General features: G+C 39.2%; 1 protein-coding gene across 1 annotated transcript; it reads right to left on the bottom strand.

Moving 5' to 3' along the window:
• Positions 1-8,572: 8,572 nt before the first annotated feature.
• LOC126595445 (xyloglucan endotransglucosylase protein 7-like) lies at positions 8,573-21,968 on the bottom strand. Its single transcript, XM_050261739.1, has 5 exons — positions 21,906-21,968; positions 21,549-21,739; positions 17,315-17,332; positions 15,098-15,110; positions 8,573-8,932 (listed from the first exon to the last, which is right to left on the bottom strand). The coding sequence occupies exons 1-5, from the start codon at positions 21,966-21,968 to the stop codon at positions 8,573-8,575; spliced, it is 645 nt and encodes a 214-aa protein (XP_050117696.1).
• Positions 21,969-23,562: the final 1,594 nt, after the last annotated feature.

Here is a 23,562-nt window from a genome sequence, read left to right as displayed (position 1 = left end):
CTGTCCAACGCTGTCAAATCACCATCACTCATTTGAAAGCAAGAGTATCTCATATCATGCTTTCTCCCTGTCCTTTTCTTTGTCCTTGTTCTTACCTGTAGGACAATAAGAAAGAGAGCAATCAGTCAGAACTTGAAGTTAAACTCTTAGTCAGGAACTGACTGCCTGGAAACCTTCCCTGATTGCTTACCTAGCATCGCTCTGCCAGGGAAATAGACAAGGCAGCAGAAGATACCACATCTGCCTGAAGAACAGATAAGGCAAGTGAAAATGATACATTGAAGCATGTGGAAACAAGCACAGCAAAACACGTGCCGATTCATCTGCTACTTCTTCAAAAGTAAAAATATCTCATATCATCAGGGTTGCAAGTACTCTAGATTTGACGGACTTGTTTCGACCCTCATATTCTTGAGTCGACTCACTAGGCATTGTAAGCTGCACGTGCAGATTCACCACTCTTGAATCAAATCCTCAAAGACCAAGTCACCAACTTGAAGAAATCACGTCTGATTCAAGATCAAGTATCCACCCTCCTTGAACCAAATTCAGCTCTAGATAAAGGGAGTAAATCTAGGCATTTTGATGCAAGTCTAGTAGAAGAAACCCCTAGTTCAGTTCAAGAATAAGCCTGTGGAAAGTCAACAATTGGAGGAAACCAGAAAATCCTCCAACTCAGTTCAAGATCAAAGCTGTGGAAAGTCAACAAACGCAACAAAATATGTACCGATTCATCCACTACCAAAGCCAAAGATCACCTACAATGTGAAGCTTCTTGTGGTCCAATTTAATTCAAGATTAAGCCTCGATGGCCCTTGAAGAAATTTCAAACAAAGTTCAAGAACAAGCCTCAACGGGCCTTGAAGAAATCTCCAGCCCAATTTAAGATCAAGTCTCGATGGCCCTTAGATCAACATCTACATTAAGGGACTTCAAAATGCATCTCCTACACGTGACAAGCACATGTACATAACGCACCTTAAAGTGGGGGCATTTGTAGACATTGAAATTTGGGTGAAATAAATGTTGACCAATAATTACAATTTCAACGCTCATGCGTCACATAAATTTTTACACGTAGCGTGTGACGAAACGAAAAATCAAATAAATCGGAAAAGTCATCAAATAAGGACATGTGTCAACACCTGGCATAAATGATTTATTTCATCAGAATATTATATTCAAAATTAGGCCTTGAAAAATTTCTATAAATACAAGGCCATTTCATTCATTTTAGGACACCAATTCATAACCAATTCACATCACACCAAAACCTTGAAGCTTTGAAACCCTAAAGCTCCCAAGCTAATCCCGAAGGATCAAGAAAGCTCTCTTCGTTCTTCGTCAAATCCTCTTTCAAGATCAAGCCCTAACGGCCCTTGAAGAACTTCCACCAATTCAAGATCAAGCCTCGATGGCCCTTGAAGAAAATGTTCATCGTTCATTGTCCGTTCATCGTCTGTTCATCCTAAGATCAAGCCCCAATGACCCTTTGGATCAATAACATCAACAAATCCACACATCCAACCGTTCTTCAAGATCAAGTCTAAAAGCCCTTGAAGATCCGTTCACCCATCAACCTTGAAGATTAAGCCCAAAAGCCCTTGAAGAAATCCACACAACCGTTCTTCAAAATCAAGCCCAAAAGCCCCTTGAAGATCCATTCGTCAACCTTCAAGATCAAGCCCTAACGGCCCTCGGATCAATAGCACAATCCACAAATTTACACATTACGAAGATCGAATCAGGGGCTAAATTTGTTGTAACCCCTAAATCATTAATACAAATATTATTTTGTATACGTGTTCTTGTCTCATTCATTGCAGAAATATTCGTGTTTACAATGATGGGCCAACGTAGAGCATGTAGTCACAGGTCAGGAGTCCAACCATGGAAAAGAGCAGAAGCATCTGTCTAGAAGCATTTCGATGTGGGAAGAAATACCCCTTCCATTTGTCCAAGTAAAAGGAGAGCCTTTGGTGTCAACTAGAATTAGATTACAGGTGTTAACCATTGTTTGAAATTCTGCACAAGCACCATGGCGAGGGAGAGTTCCACTCATCTTCTCATAAGCATAAAAAACCACGTTGAAGTCACACAAAACTAAATGAGGACTAGAGAAAATAGAACAATCATGTGCCAAAGATAACCACAATGGTCTCCTTTCCACCACAGTAGTTGCCACATAAACAAAAGAAAGACCATTAAGAATACCATTATTAAAAAATTGAATGAAAATATTGTTCGAATTAATGCACTACCTTAAATGGTTAGACTCTAGACATTTTTTCTAGGGGCTAAAGCTTCTCCAGAAGAAAAGCATGGTGAAAGGGTTACCGAAAATTGAAGCAACAACTGATGCTTGTGAAGGGTGCGTCATGGGCAAGCAGCACCGTAATTCGTTCCTAAGTCAATGCACGTGGAGAGCAAAGGCACCGCTGGAACTTATGCATACCGATATTTGTGGAAAAATGCCAACTCATTCCTTAAGCCAGCACAGGTACTTTCTCACATTCATTGATGATTTTTCGAGGATGACATGGGTTTACTTTTTGAAGGAGAAATCATAAACTTTCACTATCTTCAAATAATTCAAAGCTTTAGTAGAAAAGCAAAGTGGTTGCAGCATCAAAATCATTCGAAGTGACCGAGGAGGCGAATATACCTCTCATGAATTTGAAGACTACTGCAAAGATGAAGGAATTTGGAAGCAATTGACAGCAGGGTATAGTCCCCAGCAAAATGGGATTACCGAAATAAAGAACCAAATTATCGTGGAGATGGCTAGATCCATGATGAATGAGATAGGGCTACCAAAACATTTTTTGGGTAGAAGCTGTGTATACAGCAGTATACATTCTTAATAGATGCCCAACCAAAATCTTAAAGAACAAAACTCCATTTGAAGCTTGAGCGAATTCAAACCTTCGGTGAGTCATTTCAAATTTTTTGGATGCATTTGTTATGCTCATATTCCCACTGAAAAGAGAACTAAGCTTGATGAAAAAAAGCCAAAAATGTATCTTTCTTGGCTATTGTTCCAGCACCAAAAGTTATTGGCTTTATAATGTTGAAACTAAGAAATTGATTGTGAGTAGAGATGTGATTTTTAATGAACAAGCTAGCTGTGATTGGAATGAAAATAAAGTGCAGGAGATGCCATATGCAATTGTGCAAGAAGAAGGTGAAATTCCAAGAGAGTAGCAGCAAGAAGAAATCACGCCTCAGACTCCAGTGGTTGTCGGAATAAGAAGTTCAACTGAAGCTGGAAGCAATTCGAATGCAGAATCTATTTCTCCGAACTACTCTTCATTAGAAAGTCCTCCATTAAGAACTTGGAGTTTGTGAGAAGTGTATGAGACTTGCAATTTCGTTGGTGTAGAGCCAAAAAGCTTCGAAGAGGCACAAAATCATGAAATATGGGTGAAAGCCATCAATGAGGAGATGAGAATGATCGAGAAAAATCAAACATGGGGGCTGGTTGATTATTGATAGCGATTTTACCACTTGTAAAACAAAGGGTTAAACCATAGAAATTCTTTTTAAGAGAACAAGTGTTGTAGTATAGAATGGCTCAAGCAAGGTCGATCTCCTCAGGGACTGGTATAAACAATTTATGAGCTTCTGTGTATTTAACTTAGTTAACTCTAAGAACTACACTAATTCAACAAAACTAAATACTATTGTACGTGACTTAAACAAACATTTAAAAAGGGAAATGGCTTATAGATATAATGATTCAACTAAACAAAACAAGTAAATGAGGAAATTCAAGATAAAATAAATGATTGAAGAAAAATAGATTGACAATATGCTAGAGTTCAACCTTTACCAACAACACTCCTACGTAGCTCTTCCAATTGCTTAAGTATATGCTTTGAAGGTTGAGTTTTCCTTGTGTATGTTTTACTTGTGACATTCAAGTTAAAATGCATACCACTACATGCAATTTATCCATGACATTTGGATTAAATATAAACATGAATGATTCATTAATCTTGATGAAAATCCTTTTGTTAAACCATGTAATCCCTAAGAGTATGATATTTACCTTAGGAGAAATTACAATCCTCAATCACAAGAAGCATAACCAATTTTAACATGACATTCGTTCAAAATTGCATCCAATGACTTTTCTAAGCATCCTAATGGTGATCAATCATCAAGACACATAGATAGTTTAATTTAGAGATTGAAAATATCAAAGCAAGCATGTAACAACACTTAAGCAATTGAAAGAGAAATCTACATAACCATGTTACGGCTCATGGCCTCACTCTAGCGAAAAGAAATTAGTTACACATAATTATTTGAATACATAAGAAATTATCCATGAAGAATCAAAGAAAGAGACAACCCTTTTTTACAAGGAGGTTATCTCCTTATGCTCTCTAATCCTCCTTCCATGTGGAGCTGCGGCTCCCTTATTTTTCTGCTATGTTGCTCTCTGCAACTTTGTTCGTTCCTTTTCTTCTTCTCTGCTATCCTTTCTTTTGCTCTCTGCCGTGTGCCTTAAACAAAGGGCAATGATTTTTCAAAGCACCAAGGCCACAAGTGGAAGACAAACCTCATCCCACTTCCTAGTGCTCCACTTTATCCTCACTCCCCCACTTTGCTTTCTGATTTCTTTTTCAAACACCGCCCATGGAGACAAGCTCCACTTCCAATTCTTTTGTTTGTTTTTATTATTTCCTTTCTCCTTTTTGCTTGAAATTGATCCTAAAGCAAATTTAACTGCACACTAACACAAGGTAAGGTAAAATGCAACCATTTTAACACAAAAACATCACAAAGACTTTAGAAATGGATGGTAGAAATGCATGAAATATATGAGTGATCAATTATCCACAAGATAGAGATATCATGGACGAGAAGTGGATTTTCAAGACGAAATTCAATCAAGATGGGAGCATTCAAAAGCACAAAGCTAGGCTCGTGGCAAGAGGCTTTACTCAAAAGCCAGGTATTGACTTTTCTGAGACCTTTGCTCCAGTTGCACGGTTGGAAACTATTAGAACTTTGATTGCTGTTGTTGCTCAAAAGAATTGGTTGATTTATCAACTTGATGTGAAGTGTGCATTTTTGAATGGAGTGTTGGAAGAAGAAGTTTACGTTAAACAACCCTCAGGTTTCATGCTTGAAAGGGGAGAAGACAAAGTTTACAAGCTACAAAAGGCCCTTTACGGGTTAAAGCAAGCACCTCAAACGTGGTATGCTAAAATTGATAATTATTTTGTCAAGCATGGTTTCGAAAAGAGCCAAAGTGAGCCTACGCTCCATGTTTTAAAGAGATGAGCTTCCATTCTCATTGTTTCCGTATATGCGGATGACTTAGTCTTCACTGGAAATGATCAAAGTTTGTTACAGTAGTTCAAGAAAGATATGATGAGCACCTATGAGATGAGTGATCTAGGTTTGCTTCATTATTTCTTGGGAATTGAAGTTTCTAAACCAAAAATGGGATATTTGCTTCTCAAAAGAACTATGCAAAAAATCTGCTCAAGAAGTTCAATTTGTCTAATTGCAAAACAGTGGCTACTCCTTTGATGCTGAATGAAAAGATGAAGAAATGTGATGGTGCAAAGAAAGCAGATGCCACAAAGTATCAAAGTTTGATCGATAGTCTTTTATATCTCACTGCCACTAGGCCGAATATCATGTTTGCTTCAAGATGCTTTCAAGTATGCTCTAAGTCAACTTCACTTTGGTGCCAGAAAAAGGGTTTTAAGATATGTGCAAGGCATGCTTGACTATGGAATTATGTACAAGGCTGAAGCACGAAGTTCAAGGCTTATCAGGTACATCGATAGTGATTGGGCTGGATGTCTTGATGATATGAAAAGTACGTCGGCCTACGTTTTCTCTCTTGGCTCAGGGATATGTTCTTGGCGTACGAAGAAACAATGTGTGGTCGCACAATCATCTGTCGAAGCAGAGTACATGGCAGCAGCAAAAGCAGCATCTCAAGCCGTATGGCTTCGAAGAATTCTTGAAGATATCGGAGAAAAGCAAAAAGAAGGCACTGTATTGTACTGTGACAACAAATCAGCCATTTCAATTGGAAAAAATCCAATCAATCATGATCCTACCAAGCACATTGTAGTCAAATATCATTTTTTCAGAGAAGCTATTGAGAAGAAAGAAATTCAGCTTGAATATTGCCGAACAGATGACCAACTAGCAGACTTACTCACCAAGGCACTTCTAAAAGAAAAGTTTTGCTACCTTAGAGAGCTCATTGGAGTTGTGAAGAAAGTGCATTAAGATGGAGTGTTGGAATTAATGCACTACCGCTAAATGTTAAGACTCTAGACATTTCCAAGAACAATTATTCATGCACTACCCTATATGATTAGACTCTAGATTCCCAAGAACAATTATTCTAGAGTCCTTGTTCCCAACCTATGTCTGTTAAGTTATCTAGGAAGAACTCTCTAGTACTTTGTATTCACTATATATATAGCCTTTGGCATATCATTTTGAATCAAGAGAGTTACAATAAGAAGTAATACAAGAGCTTTGTTGTAGCAACTTAGATTTCCCATAAACTTGTTAAGTATTTCCATCCCTCTACACTTCCTACAAATATATTGGTTAGAAATTGAAACCACAGTAGGAGAAGAAACATTAATTGAACAAAAAACCCATAAACTTGAAAGGCGAGACACACGATGGTTGACACCCAACAAATGCATACCAATAGAATGTCAATAAGTCTGTTTGATTCATGAAAAAGAAGTCATTGGTTCAGCCAAACAAAGAAAATCTGGAGAGTACTTCCGAATGATACTATGTAAATTTCTACGTGTAGGGCGATTAGCAACACCCCGAATATTCCAGTAAATAGCTTTCATGAGGAAGGACGTAAAAAAGCAGACCTAGCCCTTGTCTCTATGGGCTCTGGACGCAAATCACTGTCATGTGTCTTCTTTCGCATACGCCTCTTTTGGGACTTAGAAAGAACCGGGGTCATTCCAATCATAGCATCAATATTTACAATAACATCAGCTGGTTCAACACCTAAATCAGATTGAGCCATATCATACTAAGAGGAAACACGACGTACCTCATCCTCAACCATTGGACTTAACAAAATCACACCAAGATCAGTCTCATTCCGATGTTCAAAGCCAGGAGGAGGGCCAGAAAAGTCAACCTCAGTACTCCCATCATCGCTGACATTAGTGGATGCCCATCACTATTATTGTGCATCCCTATAGAATTAATTCTAGGTGCTGAACTATTCCCAAAACCTCATTTTCATGGCTAATAAAACCAACAGCAGCAGCGTGAATATCTGAAGCTTCTATGATACTATTAAAAGGTCAATACTTAGGACGGGGAAGAGCACTAATCCCATTGGAAGCAGCAGGAATCATTGGACCACCATCAATATTTTGTTGAGTGGTCCCTATAGCTTTTGTAGCATCATTAACTCTATTCATAGGATGATACTCACAATGAGTAGGAGTCTTGCTAAGAGAGCGGCCTTGGGTTTGATTTTGTTTTTGGAGTTGATGACATTGAGAAGCATCATGGCTAATCAAACCATAATGCCCACATTTAGAAGGGAGGTTTTCATAAACAATTTCAACAGGTAAGCCGTGATTTTCTCGCTCAACCATGATCGAAGCAGGTAACTCACCAGAGAGATCAACATCAACCAAAATTCGAGCATAGTACCTATACAGATGTTCACGAGTGGCCTTGTCGAACTGCAGGGGGTGCCAATGCCACAAGCAATTACCATTAAATGGCGTGGGTGCCAATACTCTTGGCTTAAGCCATATATTTTAACCCAAACCTGGGCATGTGATTATGGGAGCACATTACCAGGTTTAAAATCTGGTTGCCAATGCCATTGAGATAGACGAAAAATTCCTTGTGCTAACGTACAAGTGCCTTCACCCCAAAATGCGTCTCATGTTGTCTTCAGTAGAAAAATGAAAATCATAATAACCTTTGCCTATTGGAACAAGCCGCCATGGCATGTTAAGAGACCACAATGAGACAAGAGATACTTTGAGATCAGCCGTCTTCAATGGTACGGTGCCCTTCTTCAATAGCAAGCTGCCCAAAAGATTGGTGCGGCATGATTTAATTTGTTCCTGATAGATATCTTCCCTGATCTTAACATAGGTATAATCTCCTCTAATCGTTGGAGTTAGTAATTGGCTAAGCGTGACAGAATTTTCTAAACCATCAGTCAAAATCACAGCGAAGGTTTTGGGTTTGGGAACTGAAACATGGGTGATGGGAGCAGGAATTGGAGAATTAGAATCAACGAAAAACCATGGGCATACAACAGGAGGGGATGAGACACCCATTGGCGCCGCCCCAGAGATCCGTCGACATCAATTTCGTGCCTATGTCCTCATAGTCATGCAAGAAGAATCAAAATCTTAAAAACAAAATAATAAGTTTAAACAAAAATATAAAGAACGTAAAACAGACTGCCTTTAACATTTGAAGAATGTTTATGTTTTGTTGGGACCAAATTAAATCACAGGTAAACACACTTCTTCTGCAGAGACTAAATGAATCATTTTGTATGAGCTGTGCTGTGACCCCTCTAGTGCAAATTGGTAAGATAGCATTCTGGGGCAAATCCTTGAGGAAATTGCTTTACGTCTGTGCAGTAATTGTAGATCATATAATTCTTTTGCACCCATTGCATCCACCCTTGATCCGCAATGTTAAGATTCTTCCAATACCATGCTCCTTTATTTGAATTTGAATCGCAAGAAGAAGTGCCATAAGACCAGACGCAAGCATTGAAGTTCATGTAGGAGGCAGTGAATGGCGACTGTGTCCAATCTATCTTTACAAGTCCACCTCTTGTGGCCCAGTTATCAGCATTCCAGAGACTGGAGTATAATCTCATAGCTTGGTTTTTGGGGAATGGAGTACCAAATGACTCCTGGTTCTTGAACTGTTGGAAGTTCATCAACCAAGAATCTACATATACACGCACCAGTGTTATAGCACATTATTTCTTACAAAGCTATGTAATTAGTGATAAGATAATCAATACATAGGACTTGAGGTTCCTGATCGAATTAAGAATAGAGATATCACATATGATTTGTTGACATTAATGTTGGAATTTAGGATTATTTTATTGTTTGAATTTGGGCTTAGCCCATTAGTATTAGGGTTTCGTTTTCTTGCTTATTAGGGTTATGTTAGTTCTCTATATATATGATGTTTTGTAGCTTGTAGAATTACAAGTTAGTCACAATGTAGCCTTCTAGGGTTTTGTAGCCGTTCCGGCATTCTCGTTAGTTTAATAATATTCCTATTATTTTGTAGTCTTGTTTGTTGCACACTCTGATATTCAACTTGGTATCAGAGCAGGTTTGATCCTTCGGGATTTAATATGCCCTTGATTCGTATTAGTTTGTTTGTTCGTCTTGTTCATTGTTTAGATAGTCGTTGGTTTAGTTTGAAAATTATATATATATATAAAATGTCATTGCCCAAAAACCGCTCAGGTTTCACTTGCTCCTGCATTTGCACCAGCTCAAACCGCCGCCTACCATTGATCAACACTGCCGCACCACCACCAACTCACTGCAAATACAAACTAGTTTGCTGCCAACCTTCCCACTTCGTTGCACCAATGCTTAACTGTCCAATGCAACCCACCTATTGCCTGCATCCGCTGCCCCACCACCGTTGCTGCTCGACCCTATACTCCGCTTTCATCTTGAACCCACTGAACCACCGCGGCAACAGAAACCCATCGCCACTGCACTCGCATCAACCCTATCTGCACAATGCCGCTGCAACCAAAAACCTAGCACATCTGCTGTCCGAATGGATTGTTCATTTGTTCGCTTCAATCGATTGCCTTGTCATGTCCGCCTAACAGAGCTTGCCTTGTCATGTCCGCCTAACGGAGCTTGTCTTGTCTTGTCCGCCTAACGGATCTTGCATCCACATCTTCTTGTTGCAAACTCTTGCCGTGTACCGCCATGAGTTTGACAGGAGGTGTTGGAATTTAGGATTATTTTATTGTTTGAATTTGGGCTTAACCCGTTAGTATAAGGGTTTCGTTTTCTTGCTTATTAGGGTTAGGTCAGTTCTCTATATATATGATGATTTGTAGCTCGTAGAATAACAAGTTAGTCACAATGTAGCCTTCTAGGTTTTGTAGCCATTTCGGCATCCTCGTTAGTTTAATAATATTCCTATTATTTTATAGTCTTGTTCGTTGCGCACTCTAATATTCAACTATTAATTGATCATAACATTTACCACGTTGGTGGCATGTACTTAACAATTTGATCATAATAATTTTTCTTTCTATAAATTAAAAAGTTAACTCCGTCTATGTAAGTTTATCTTACATTGCCGGTCCCAAGCCCGGATAAAGGAGGAGGGGGAGGGCGTCAAGTAGTCGACAGCCGGCACTCCATGGTTACGTCGAATCCTTATGAAAATGAATCCAGAATGAAATCGCGCTAAAGCTAGGGCGTCACCCGTAAGTGGCGCGTTGTGTGGCCCGAGCACAGTGATAAGTGAGCAAGGGTCGCTGTATCTCCATCGGCACCCGGATGCAGTGTTAAATGAGCAAGGGGGCCATAGAAACTTCTTTTCGAACGACTCCACTCAAAGTTGTTTGGGAGCATATGCTCCTATCAACTTTACACGGGACACACAAAAGAAGTACTTTGATCCTATTAGACGGGGGAGGGTGAAGAAGCTAGGACAGAAGGGTAGAGTTCAAGAGAGCAGAATGCGTTTAGGAATGTGGAATATAGGAACCTTAACGGGAAAATCTATGGAAGTAGTGGAAGTTATGGTGAGGAGAAGGATAAATATTATGTGCCTACAAGAAACTAAGTGGGTTGGTCGTAAGGCAAAGGATCTAGAAAACTCAGGGTTTAAACTTAGGTATTCGGGCACAAATAGAACGAGAAACGGTGTTGGCATCATTGTGGACAAGACCTTGACACAAGATGTTGTAGATGTCAAGAGGGTAGGAGATAGAATCATGGCAATCAAGATTGTAATAGGACAAGAACTTATCAATGTGATTAGTGTGTACGCACCTCAAGTAGGGTTGGATACGAGTTCGAAGGAGAAATTTTGGGAAAACCTTGGAGACTTGGTGCAAAGAATTGCTCGGACGGAGAAGTTATTTATAGGAGGAGATTTAAATGGACACGTGGGCAGGGAGACAGGCAACTATGGAGGTTTTCATGGTGGCCATGGTTTTGGGGAGAGAAACGAGGATGGGGAAGCTATCTTGGATTTTGCAATGGCATATGATATCTTCTTAGCCAACACCTTCTTTAAGAAGAGAGAAGAACATGTGATCACCTACAAGAGTGGGTCGTCAAAAACACAAATAGATTTTTTTCTAATGAGGAAAGGGGATCGTATAACTTGTAAGGATTGCAAAGTTATACCGGGAGAGAGCTTGGCTAATCAACATCGCTTGTTGGTGATGGATGTACATATCAAAAGAGTGAGAAAAAAGAACAAGACTTGGAAGTGCCCAAGGACTAGATGGTGGAATCTAAAAGAAGAAAAACAAGCCATTTTCAAAGAGAAAGTTGTTGGAAATGTGCCCTAAAACCAATCATATGATGATACTTTACGGACATTTCACATGTTAAACTAATCTAGTTTAATATCAAGGGCAAAGATTATTGTTTGAGCCGTCTCATATAAATGTTATATGCTTAAACGATACGTCCAAGGAATATGTGATTGGGAGAATGCGATCTAAAGAAGTTAGATTCATGAGACCATTCTTTCGTAGACACATCCTAAATGTTCCTGATCATAGGATTGCCAATTGGGCATTGACAGTCCGTTAAGATCAGTACGTGCTGTGTCTTCTCTCAGGGAGAGTGACTAGTCTCGAGTCATTGGTGTGTGTGACATCAAGACAAGTATGTAGGTGCTCAATAGAGAATGAGTTCACTGAACACGATCGACGAAGAGTTCTCATATTCATGTCACATGAGAACTCATGGTTGGGATAATGCAAAGTAGTCCTTTGACCTGAGGCATCATAGTTGTCTTGTGGTTAAGTCCTTGATCTTTGATTATGTCAAAGTCACTCCATCAGGAGGGTGTCCACGACATAGTTGGGGTTAAGCCACTTAGCTATGAAGGAAAGTGAATGCGCAACAAGGGATCTCTAACCTTCAAACTGTTTGAGGGAGAATACTCTATGATATGATTAAGAATCTCTGGCCAGAGTATGAATGAGATTTAGGAAGTTGTTCCAAATCACATTCAAGGTAATCATATAAGCACACGAATCACATTGGATAGTAGACATGAATAAACTATCAAACCAAACAATGTGGTCAAGAGTATTGTATTAGAGAAAGACCGTATTGCATTTGTAATCCTAAACTGAATAGGTTCTCTACCTCTTCTGATTAGCTTGGGTAACCATGATATGCTGCTAGGTGTCACTCTTGGTTTATGGAAGCCCTAAACGTGTATAAACACTAAAGGGAGAATTGAAAAGTAAGTTTCAATTCACAATCGATTTGAAAGAGTTTTAATCGCCCACTGACTCGCTAAAAGGAACCTAATGGATCGTACACCGTGTAAGGTAGAGATTGAAGAAACAAAGGAGATGAGTAAGAATAATTAAATGGTTTAATTATTTATGGCAATGATTAATTAATATGTTAATTAATCAAACGAATAAGTTCGTTAAAAGACCACGAGTTAGTTTTGGGCCTCAAGGCCCAATGGGCTTCGAATGTCAAGCCCATTGACTTAAGTTGTATGACAACTTAATGACAAATAATTCACAAAGGCCTTAAAAGCCCAATGAAACCCTATGGCCGGCCATTTAGTTAAAGGAGTGGGTTTTGGACTTATTTACAAGTTTGCCACTCCAATGAATTAAGGTATAAATATGACTTTATAGCCAAAATTCATTAAGGGTTTCTTTTAGGAAATTGGAGAGAACACAAAGCTCTCCTTTCTCTCTAAAGAGGCCGGTCACCCTAGAGGAAATTAACTAGCAATCTTGCTTCCTCTAGGTCACTCATTTCTTCATCAATCCATCCTTGGTGTGGAGACTTAGAGGTTCTCAATTTTGGGAACTTGGAGAACCATATTCTTCCATCCAAATCTATGGATCTAAGAAGCAAGGAATGAAGGCCCTCTCCTTGGGTGATTAGCCTTTGCTTATGCAAAGAGGAATCTACAAAGGTATAAATTTCTCAACTCACTTTGATTTGAGTTGAGTCTTGGTTCACCAATCTACTAGGCTTTGAATTTCATGGGTAATGTTTTGTTTTTGAGTGCATGCAAGCATGATTCCGCCTTTAATTGTTAATTGCATGCTATATGATGTTGCTCAAATGAACATGTTTTCACAAAATAATCCCTTCAAAAGTAATCACCCAGTGTGTGTGGGATAGAAAGGGGGAAGCTAGCCAAAGGTGGGATTCCATGGCTAGTTGTATCCGAAAAGTAGCAAAAGAGGTATTAGGAGAGTCTAAGGGCTTTGCTCCACACCAAAAGGAATCTTGGTGGTGGAATGAGGAGGTACAAATAAAGGTGAAGGCTAAGAAGGTGAAGGAAATATTTGTAAAAACATGTTCATTTGAGCAATATCTATAAGCATGCAATTAACAATTAAAGGCGGAATCATGCTAGCATGCACTCAAAAACAAAACATCAACCATGAAATTCAAAGCCTAGTAGATTGGTGAACCAAGACTCAACTCAAATCAAAGTGAGTTGAGAAATTTATACCTTTGTAGATTCCTCTTTGCATAAGCAAAGGCTAATCACCCAAAGAGAGGGCTTTCATTCCTTGCTTCTTAAATCCATGGATTTGGATGGAAGAATAGATTCTCCAAGTTCCCAAAATTGAGAACCTCTAAGTTTCCACACCAAGGATGGATTGATGAAGAAATGAGTGACCTAGAGGAAGCAAGATTGCTAGTTAATTTCTTCTAGGGTGGCCGGCCTCTTTAGAGAGAAAAGAGAGCTTTGTGTTCTCATCTTTTCTCCAAAAGAAACCCTAAATGAATTTTGGCTATAAAGTCACATTTATACCTTAATTCATTGGAGTGGCAAACTTGTAAATAAGTGAAAAACCCACTCCATCTCTAAATGGCCGGCCATTGGGTTTCATTGGGCTTTTAGGGCCTTTGTGAATTATTAGTCATTAAGTTGTCATACAACTTAAGTCAATGGGCTTGACGTTCGAAGCCCATTGGGCCTTGAGGCCCAAAACTAACCCGTGGTCTTTTAACGAACTTATTCGTTTGATTAATTAACATATTAATTAATCCTTGCCATAAATAATTAAACCATTTAATTATTCTTACTCATCTCCGTTGTTTCTTCAATCTTTACCTTACACGGTGTATGATCAATTAGGTTCCTTTTAGCGAGGCAGTGGGCGATTAGAACTCTTTCAAACCGATTGTGAATTGAAACTTACTTTCAATTCTCCCTTTAGTGATTATACACGTTTAGGGCATCCACAAACCATGAGTGACACCTAGCAGCATATCATGGTTACCCAAGCTAATCAGAAGAGGTGGAGAACCTATTCAGTTTAGGATTACAAATGCAATACGGTCTTTCTCTAATACAATACTCTTGACCACATTGTTTGGTTTGATAGTTTATTCATGTCTACTATCCAATGTGATTCGTTTACTTATATGATTACCTTGAATGTGATTTGGAACTCCTTCCTAAATCTCATTCATACTCTGATCAGAGATTTTCAATCATATCATAGAGTATTCTCCCCCAAACGGTTTGAAGGTTAGAGATCCCTTGTTGTGCATTCAATTGCCTCCAAGGCTAAGTGGCTTAACCCCAACGATGCCGTGGACACCCGCGGATGGGGTGACTTTGACATAATCAAAGATCAAGGACTTAACCACAAGACAACTGTGATGCCTCAGGTCAAATGACTACTTTGCATTATCCCAACCATGAGTTCTCATGTGACATGAATATGAGAACTCTTCGTTGATCGTGTTCAGTGAACTCATTCTCTATTGAGCATCTACGTACTTGTCTTGATGTCAAACACACCAATGACTCGAGACTAGTCACTCTCCCTGAGAGAAGACACATCAAGTACTGATCTTAACGGACTGTCAATGCCCAATTGGCAATCCTATGATCAGGAACGTTTAGGATGTGTCTACGAAAGAATGGTCTCATGAATCTAACTTCTTTAGATTGCATTCTCCCAATCACATATTCCTTGGACTTATCGTTTAAGCATATAACATTTATATGAGACGGCTCAAACAATAATCTTTCCCCTTTATATTTAAACTACATTAGTTTAACTTTGTGAAATGTCCGTAAAGTATCATCATATGATTGGTTTTAGGGCACATTTCCAACAGAAGGAATGTTGTAAAGCCTTATACAAGGATAGGACCGATGAAAATGGTGAAAGGTATAGAAAAGCGAAGCAAGAGGCGAAGAAAGCTGTGAGAGAAGCTAAGTTAGCGGCTTATGACGATATGTATAAGCGACTAGATACCAAAGAAGGAGAGTTGGATATCTATAAACTAGCTAGAGCAAGGGAAAAGAAGACAAGGGACCTAAACCAAGTGAGGTGCATCAAGGATGAGGATGGAAAGGTTCTTGCTACAGAGAACGCGGTCAAAGACAGATGGAGAGGTTATTTTCATAATCTTTTCAATGAAGGACATGAAAGGAGTGCTTCTTTAGGGGAGTTGAGTAACTCAGAAGAGTGTAGAAACTACTCCTTTTATCGTCGAATCCGGAAGGAAGAAGTGGTGGTAGCTTTGAAAAAGATGAAGCATAGAAAAGCAGTGGGCCCAGACGATATACCGATAGAAGTGTGGAAAGTTTTGGGAGAGATAGGTATAACATGGCTCACTGACTTTTTCAATAGGATTTTGAAAACGAAGAAAATGCCAAATGAGTGGCGAACGAGCACTTTGGTGCCTATCTACAAGAATAAGGGCGACGTACAAAATTGCATGAACTATAGGGGTATTAAGCTAATGAGTCATACAATGAAGCTCTGGGAGAGAGTCATTGAGCATAGATTGAGGCAAGAGACACGGGTTTTGGACAACCAATTCGGGTTCATGCCAGGGCGCTCAACCATGGAGGCAATCTATCTCTTACGAAAATTGATGGAAAGATATAGAGATGGGAAAAAGGATTTACACATGGTCTTTATAGATTTGGAAAAAGCGTATGATAGGGTCCCAAGAGACATTCTTTGGAAGATTTTAGAGAAGAAAGGAGTACGAGTAGCATATATCCAAGTTATAAAGGATATATATGAAGGAGCAAAGACTGCCGTAAGAACTCATGAAGGACAAACCGAAAGCTTTCCCATAACTGTAGGATTACATCAAGGCTCATCCTTAAGTCCTTACCTTTTTACGTTGGTAATGGATGAGTTAACAGGACATATTCAAGATGATATTCCTTGGTGTATGCATTTCACAGACGATATAGTGTTGATAGATGAAACTCAGGAAGGGGTAAATGCAAAGCTTAACCTTTGGAGAGAAGTGTTGGAATCTAAAGGTCTTTGCCTAAGCCGATCAAAGACAGAATATATGGAGTGCAAGTTCAGTGCAAATGGAGGCCAAAACGAGTTAGGGGTGAGGATCGAAGATCAAGAAATACCAAAGAGCGACCATTTTCGTTACCTAGGATCTATCTTGCAAAAGAACGGAGAATTAGATGGAGATCTCAACAATAGAATACAAGCTGGATGGATGAAGTGGAAGAGTGCATCCGGCTTGTTGTGTGACCGCCGTATGCCACTGAAGCTCAAGGGAAAATTTTATAGGACGGCAATAAGGTCGGCAATGCTGTATGGCACAGAATGTTGGGCGGTAAAGCATCAACACGTACACAAAATGGGTGTAGTGGAGATGAGGATGCTTCGTTGGATGTGTGGGCACACGAGAAAGGATAAGATTAGGAATGAGGATATCCGGGGTAAAGTAGGAGTAGCCGAAATTGAAGGAAAGATGAGAGAAAATCGGTTACGGTGGTTTGGACATGTGCAAAGAAGGCCTACTGACGCTCCGATTAGAAGATGTGACTATGAGACAGAGGTTCAGGGCTGAAGGGGTAGAGGAAGACCTAGGAAAACTTTGGAAGAGACTCTAAGAAAAGACTTAGAGTCCTTGGATCTAACAGAGGACATGAAACAGGACCGAGCACAATGGCGTTCTAAGATTCATATAGCCGACCCCACTCAGTGACTTGGATTTTTCAAGTCTCCAACTGAGAAGTTTTCCTCACTTGGGAAATTAAGGGAACACTACCTCAACCTACATGCTCCACTCACAAAGCTTCAACATACAAGCTTCAACAAAAGAAAAATTCAAAGAACTTAGAGAAGAAGGCTTTGGTGTATTTAACACAATACGTTGAAATGAAGCAAAGCTTATTTATTGATATCCCCGAAAAGTTACAAATATGTACATATACATGAGTCAAAATAAACAAACAAGAGGGAGCCTTCATAAAGGTTGCTTAGGAGAAGTCTCAGCAGTCGGTAGAGCCCCAGAAAGAGAAGGCACCGGAGGGGGATCATTCGGAGCCTTAGTACTGGACAGAACCCTAGAAGGAGGAGGTATCAGAGATTGATCATTTGGAGCTTCATTACGTGGTACAGCCCCAGAAGACGAAGGTAATAAATGCCTTTGGAACAAACCCACAAACCTCTGATGATCAAGTAAAACCTGACCATCAGATTCCTTCATCTGGTCAAGCTTCCTCTTCATGTTTGTAGCATAGTCATGTGCGAGCCGGTGCAACTGTTTATTCTCATGTTTGAGCCCTCTAATCTCTTGTTTGAGACTTATCACTTCAGCCGCCAATGATTCAACTTGGCGGGTTCGAGCAAATAGGCGTTGGGCCATATTAGACACAGAACCTGCACACTGAACACTAAGAGCCAGAGAATCCGTAACAGCCAACTCATCAGACCGTTTGGAAAGTAGTCTGTTATCTTTGGGAGTGAGAAAGTTCCAGGCCACCACCGCAGCGGTCATATCATTCTTCATCACGGAATCCCCAACGGTAAGAAGACCAGTAGGGGAGACGAAGGATGGGCGCCATATGTTGTCTGGAGAAGGCGTGGCTGCCTCTTCAACAAGGTTCAAGTCAAAACGACGGTCGGAGGGGCCAGACATTTTCAAAGGTGTTGAAGAGAGAAGAGGTCGGACAAATCAAGATCTTAGAAGTGCAAGAATGGAGCTTCTACTGGTGGAGATTCAAGTGTGCTTTGGAACTTAATGCCAGCCTCTATAAAAATCTGCACTCGATGGAGCTTCGGAAATCGAAGAGGCGCCTGCTCAGAAATCGAAGAGGCGTTTGCTTTCTCAAAAGCTGGGCTGCTCAGAGACCATGAGGGTCGATCTCAGAAATCGAAGAGGCGTTTGCTTTCTCAAAAGCTGGGCTGCTCAAAGACCACGAAGGCCGATCTCAGAAATCGAAGATACACTTGCTTTCTCAAAAACTGGGCTGCTCAGAGACCACGAGGGCGGTTCTCAGAAATCGAAGAAACACCTACTTTTTCAGCCTTGTCAGCACCTATCACACGCACACTCAGCTTTGCGGAAATTACGGGGATTCTGTCGAATATTTCTGGTGAAGTAGAAAGCACATGAATCTTACTGTTCAATCACCCACTTTCCACACGCAACATTAGCTCATGGGTACCACAGATAACTTTGCCAAAGTTATCTGACAAAGTTGAGACACGTGAAGCTTGCAGCTCCCACTACATCGCTCTGACCAAGAAGGGTAAAAGAATAGCAAAGAAACAGCACTAACAAAGTTTAGACACATAAATTTTGAAGGTCTAGCTAACATATTATTACCCACAAGGGTAAAAGAACAGTACCACTGCTGGATAATTGGAAAGTCCCTGTGTGTCAACCTCTGTGCTCCGTAGCAAGGTAGACTAGCAAACATGCTCAACCTTTACTCACATTCAAGAGTTGTCCGAATCTCGAGAGCCAGATCCCCGACAGGATTGCTTGTTCGAAAACCGAAGAGGCACCACTTTCTCAACTTCGAGAGCCAGATCTCCTTGGATAAAGCTTGTCTGTAATCTTCACACACAACATCAGCTTTCCAGATACCACAGACCACTTTTTCAAAGTGCTCTGACAGAGTTAAAACATGTGAACCTGGCAGCTCCCACTACCGTGCTATGACCAAGCAGGGTAAAGGAATAGCATTACTACTTGTTGTTAGGGAGACCTGCAAAAATGATCAACCCTTTCTCATATCTGAGAGGGCACTCCCAACGAAGCCTTTCGAAATATTCAGCTTTCTTTCCCCCCGATAATACCTCTGTAAACAAGCTATACCAGAGCAAGAATATCTCATATCATCAGGGTTAAAAGCAAGAGTATCCCATATCATGCTTTTTCCCTATCTTTTCCTTTGGCCTTATTCTTACCTGCAAGACAAGGAGAAAGAGAGCAATCAGTCAGCACTTGGAATCAAGCTCCCAGTCAGGAACTGATTGCCTGGAACCCCTTACCTGATTACTTACCTGGCATTGCTCTTGAGTACTCATCTTCAACATCTTATGCTTCCAGGGAAGATACCGCGTCTGCCTGAGGAACAGATAGGGCAAGTGAGAAGGATACAAGGAAGCATGTGGAGACAAGCGTAACAGCATACGTGCCGATACATCCACTACTTTGTCAAAAGAAAAAGTATCCCATATCAGCAGGGTCGAACGTACTCTAGATTTGATGGACTTGTTTTAACCCTCAAATTCTTCAGTCGGCCTTATACTCTGGAGGAAACCAGAAAACCCTCCAGCTCAGTTCAAGAATAAGCCTGTGGAAAGTTACTTCTTCAAAAGCAAAAGTATCTCATATCATCTCTTCTCATTTTTCTTCTCTTTATCCTTCATGCTGCCTGCAAGATAGGGAGAATGAGAACAATCAGCCGGAACTCGAAATCAAACTTCTGATCTGGGACTGATTGCTTGGAGCTCTGATTGCTTACCTTGTCTGTCACCTCTTTCAGCAGACCCCCTAGCTCGGCGACTTGGGGGACTCCTATTACATGGTTTGTATCGCGCTTGACCAAGCCTGAAACTACAAGTAAGCTTCAAGTGAAATTGATACATTACCTTGTGCATCTCCACCAGTTAAAGATACCACCCCTGGATGGAGGAAGAGTACTTCCAGAGAAGATGCTACATCTACCTATGAGACAATAAGGCAAGTGAAGACGATACCACACTTGGGTACTTAGAAGTTTCGTGATTATGAGATCATTCTCCCACAATATTTCCTAATGTAATTTGTACTAAATCATTCACTTGTACTCACTAAAGGAGAGCTTGAACCTATGTACTTGTGTAAACCTTTCATAATTAATGAGAACTCCTATATTCCGTGGACGTAGCCAATCTGGGTGAACCACGTACATCTTGTGTTTCCTTTCCTGTCTCTATCCATTTATATACTTATCCACACTAATGACCAGAGCAATCTAGCGAAGATCACAAAAAGCGACCGTTTTCGCTACCTAGGATCTATCTTGCAAAAGAACGGAGAATTAGATGAAGATCTCAACCATAAAATACAAGCTGGATGGATGAAGTGGAAGAGTGCATCCGGCGTGTTGTGTGACCGTCGTAGGCCACTGAAGCTCAAGGGAAAATTTTATAGGACGACAATAAGGCCAGCGATGCTGTATGGCACAGAATGTTGGGCGGTGAAGCATCAACACATACACAAACTGGGTGTAGCGGAGATGAGGATGCTTCGTGGGATGTGTGGGCACACGAGAAAGGATAAGATTGGGAATGAAGATATCCGAGGTAAAGTAGGAGTAGCCGAAATTGAAGGAAAGATGAGAGAAAATCGGTTACGGTAGTTTGGACATGTGTAAAGAATGCCTACTGACGCTCCGGTTCGAAGATGTGACTACGGGACAGAGGTTCAGGTCCGAAGGGGTAGAGGAAGACCTAAGAAAACTTTGGAAGAGACCCTAAGAAAAGACTTAGAGCACTTGGATCTAACGGAGGACATGACACAAAACCGAGCGCAATGGCGTTCTAGGATTCATATAGCCGACCCCACTTAGTGGGAAAAGGCTTTGTTGTTGTTGTTGTTGTATAAATTAAAAAGTTATCATTTCCACAATCTACTTTTTTTTAATTATATATATATAATCTCATATTTCATTGGAGAGTGTTATAATTGACTGCATCACAAAAATGAGATTAGAAAATTGATAAAAATAAATAAATAAAGGAGGAGAATTTGGACAATAATTGATGATAGGAGGATATGTAAATTGGCATGCACAATTTATAACCACATAAAGCAAATTCAGGCTTCATGTTAGTAAAATGTGAGATTAGCTCTTGCCACATTATCACTTAACAATCAATTTAACAAATTAGCTAACGGATACGTGAATTGCAATAGTTTGATGATCATGGATGGGGTTACAATTGAACCCAAACTTGAGAGTGCAAAATGTAATTTAATGTAGTTTATATAACAATTTTTTTCCCTATGTTATAGATGTTTACTTACATAACATTTTGGGGATTCCAAAGTATAGAATAGGTGTGGAAATCAGCAGTGGGATCAAACCAAAGATAGAATTGCTGTTCTCTACCCTTGCCTTGGTAGAACACATTAGTATGAAGAATGTAAGGCTCACCAGTAACATTCCCTAAGAATTCAAAGTCTATCTCATCTTGGGATGAACCAGTTGATGATAACTGAAACATACAAATGTACAAGAATACTGTAAGCATCAGAATTTAATATATAAAGTACTCTTGCAATTTTCACTATGTGATTTCATGGCAAAAAACCTCTCATCTATTGTCCAATAAATCACTTACATTAATGTGTGTGTGTGTTTGTAACTTTCAGGATACATACATAGAAGGTAGTGACAGTGCCAGCACAGTTTCCAGCAATAAGCTTGATCCGTATATCAATCATTGCATATAGGTATTTATGGAGCCTACAATAATCCCAAAAATTCTAGAGACAACGCGTGGATTTTTACTCAAGAAAGACAAGATTGCCCTCATTAAATAGGCAAGCTCCTCACAAACTCTCACGCCCAGCTCACACCCATAAAGGTCCCAACAACTAAATACGACTGTCCATAGCTCACCTGCCCTTGGCAAGGAAAAGTCAAAGCATTAAAGATAAGGTAATTACCCAAATCCTATCTTTAATACATTCCAAATTGAAGATTGACTCCATTCAAGTAAGTAATCCCTATTTAAAGGGAAAATTAGGTTCACATCCTTCTTTTTATTACTCCATTGATTAAAATCCTATTCATTTTCAATTTTTGATTAAGGTCCTTTGGTATTAATAACATCATTAATTATTTGAATAATAAAATATTTTTATTTTTAAATATATTCATTTAGTGTTAAAATGCTACAATTAGTATATTTATATTTATGGCTAGATTTTTTATCATATATTTTTATTTTTAGTTTGTACCCATTTTTAATTTGCAAATATTTGTTAATTTGTACCAATTTTCTTTTCATTTTTAATTTTTACCCATATATTAGTTTCTTTTTGTGCCCAATTTTTAAAATTTTTATTTGTGTTTGTACTCATGTGTATACCGTCATGTAACATTGTATATTTAATCAATGATAGAAAAATTACATATGGTATATTTATGTTTTATGCCTAAACTTTGTATCATATATTTATATTTTTAGTTTTTCATCTTTTATCTGTACCCTAATTTATTTATAATGTACCCATTCTTCTTTATTAATGTACCACTTTGTTATATGTGAAATGTACCTTTTTTTTTTTGTAAAATATACCAATTTTTTTAACACTATGGATACATTCTTTTGCCATTTATTATTTCTTATTTTTACATAGTTTTTATCCATTTATTAAATCAAAATGTTTGAATTTTTTTTATTGTAACCGTTTCTAATAGTATTATAATGAGGGATTTTAAATTTATAGGATTATAAATCTCATAAAATATCAAACAATTAATGTCAAAACTATAAAAATATAAATAGTAATAGTAATATAATGAGGTGTACAAAGTTTAGAGACTTTGATCAAACTTTGAATACTATCTTTAATACATTCCAAATTGAAGATTGACTCCATTCAAGTAAGTAATCCCTATTTAAATCTATTAGGGATAATTACTCCATTATCTCAAGATATTGAGGCAGCTGAGGTTGAGAAATATGGTGCCTTTGAGCTAGTAATTAACCAATTGAATGGAGACTACAAGTGCAGACACATCACAATGGCAGGTTATTATTTGGCAGCCTCTAAATTGTTGAGTTATTGGGGAACTGAAGTATCAAATAACCATATTCCCAGGGGAGCAAATTTAATTGCTAATGAGATGGCACAGTTGGCTTCTAGAGCACATATTTAAGAAAGAAGATTTGAGGTGAATGTAGATGTACAAAGGAGGAATCTCCCTTCTATCTTTGAAAAAGGGTTCAACCTTGATGTAATGACCAAAGAACCTGAAATAGAAGACGGGAGAACATCAATTATTCAGTACTTGAAAGACCCTTCTTTT

This window comes from Malus sylvestris, chromosome 13 (genome assembly GCF_916048215.2).
Source record: "Malus sylvestris chromosome 13, drMalSylv7.2, whole genome shotgun sequence".
NCBI lineage: Eukaryota > Viridiplantae > Streptophyta > Magnoliopsida > Rosales > Rosaceae > Malus > Malus sylvestris.
This window is presented reverse-complemented; position numbering and strand designations above follow the sequence as displayed.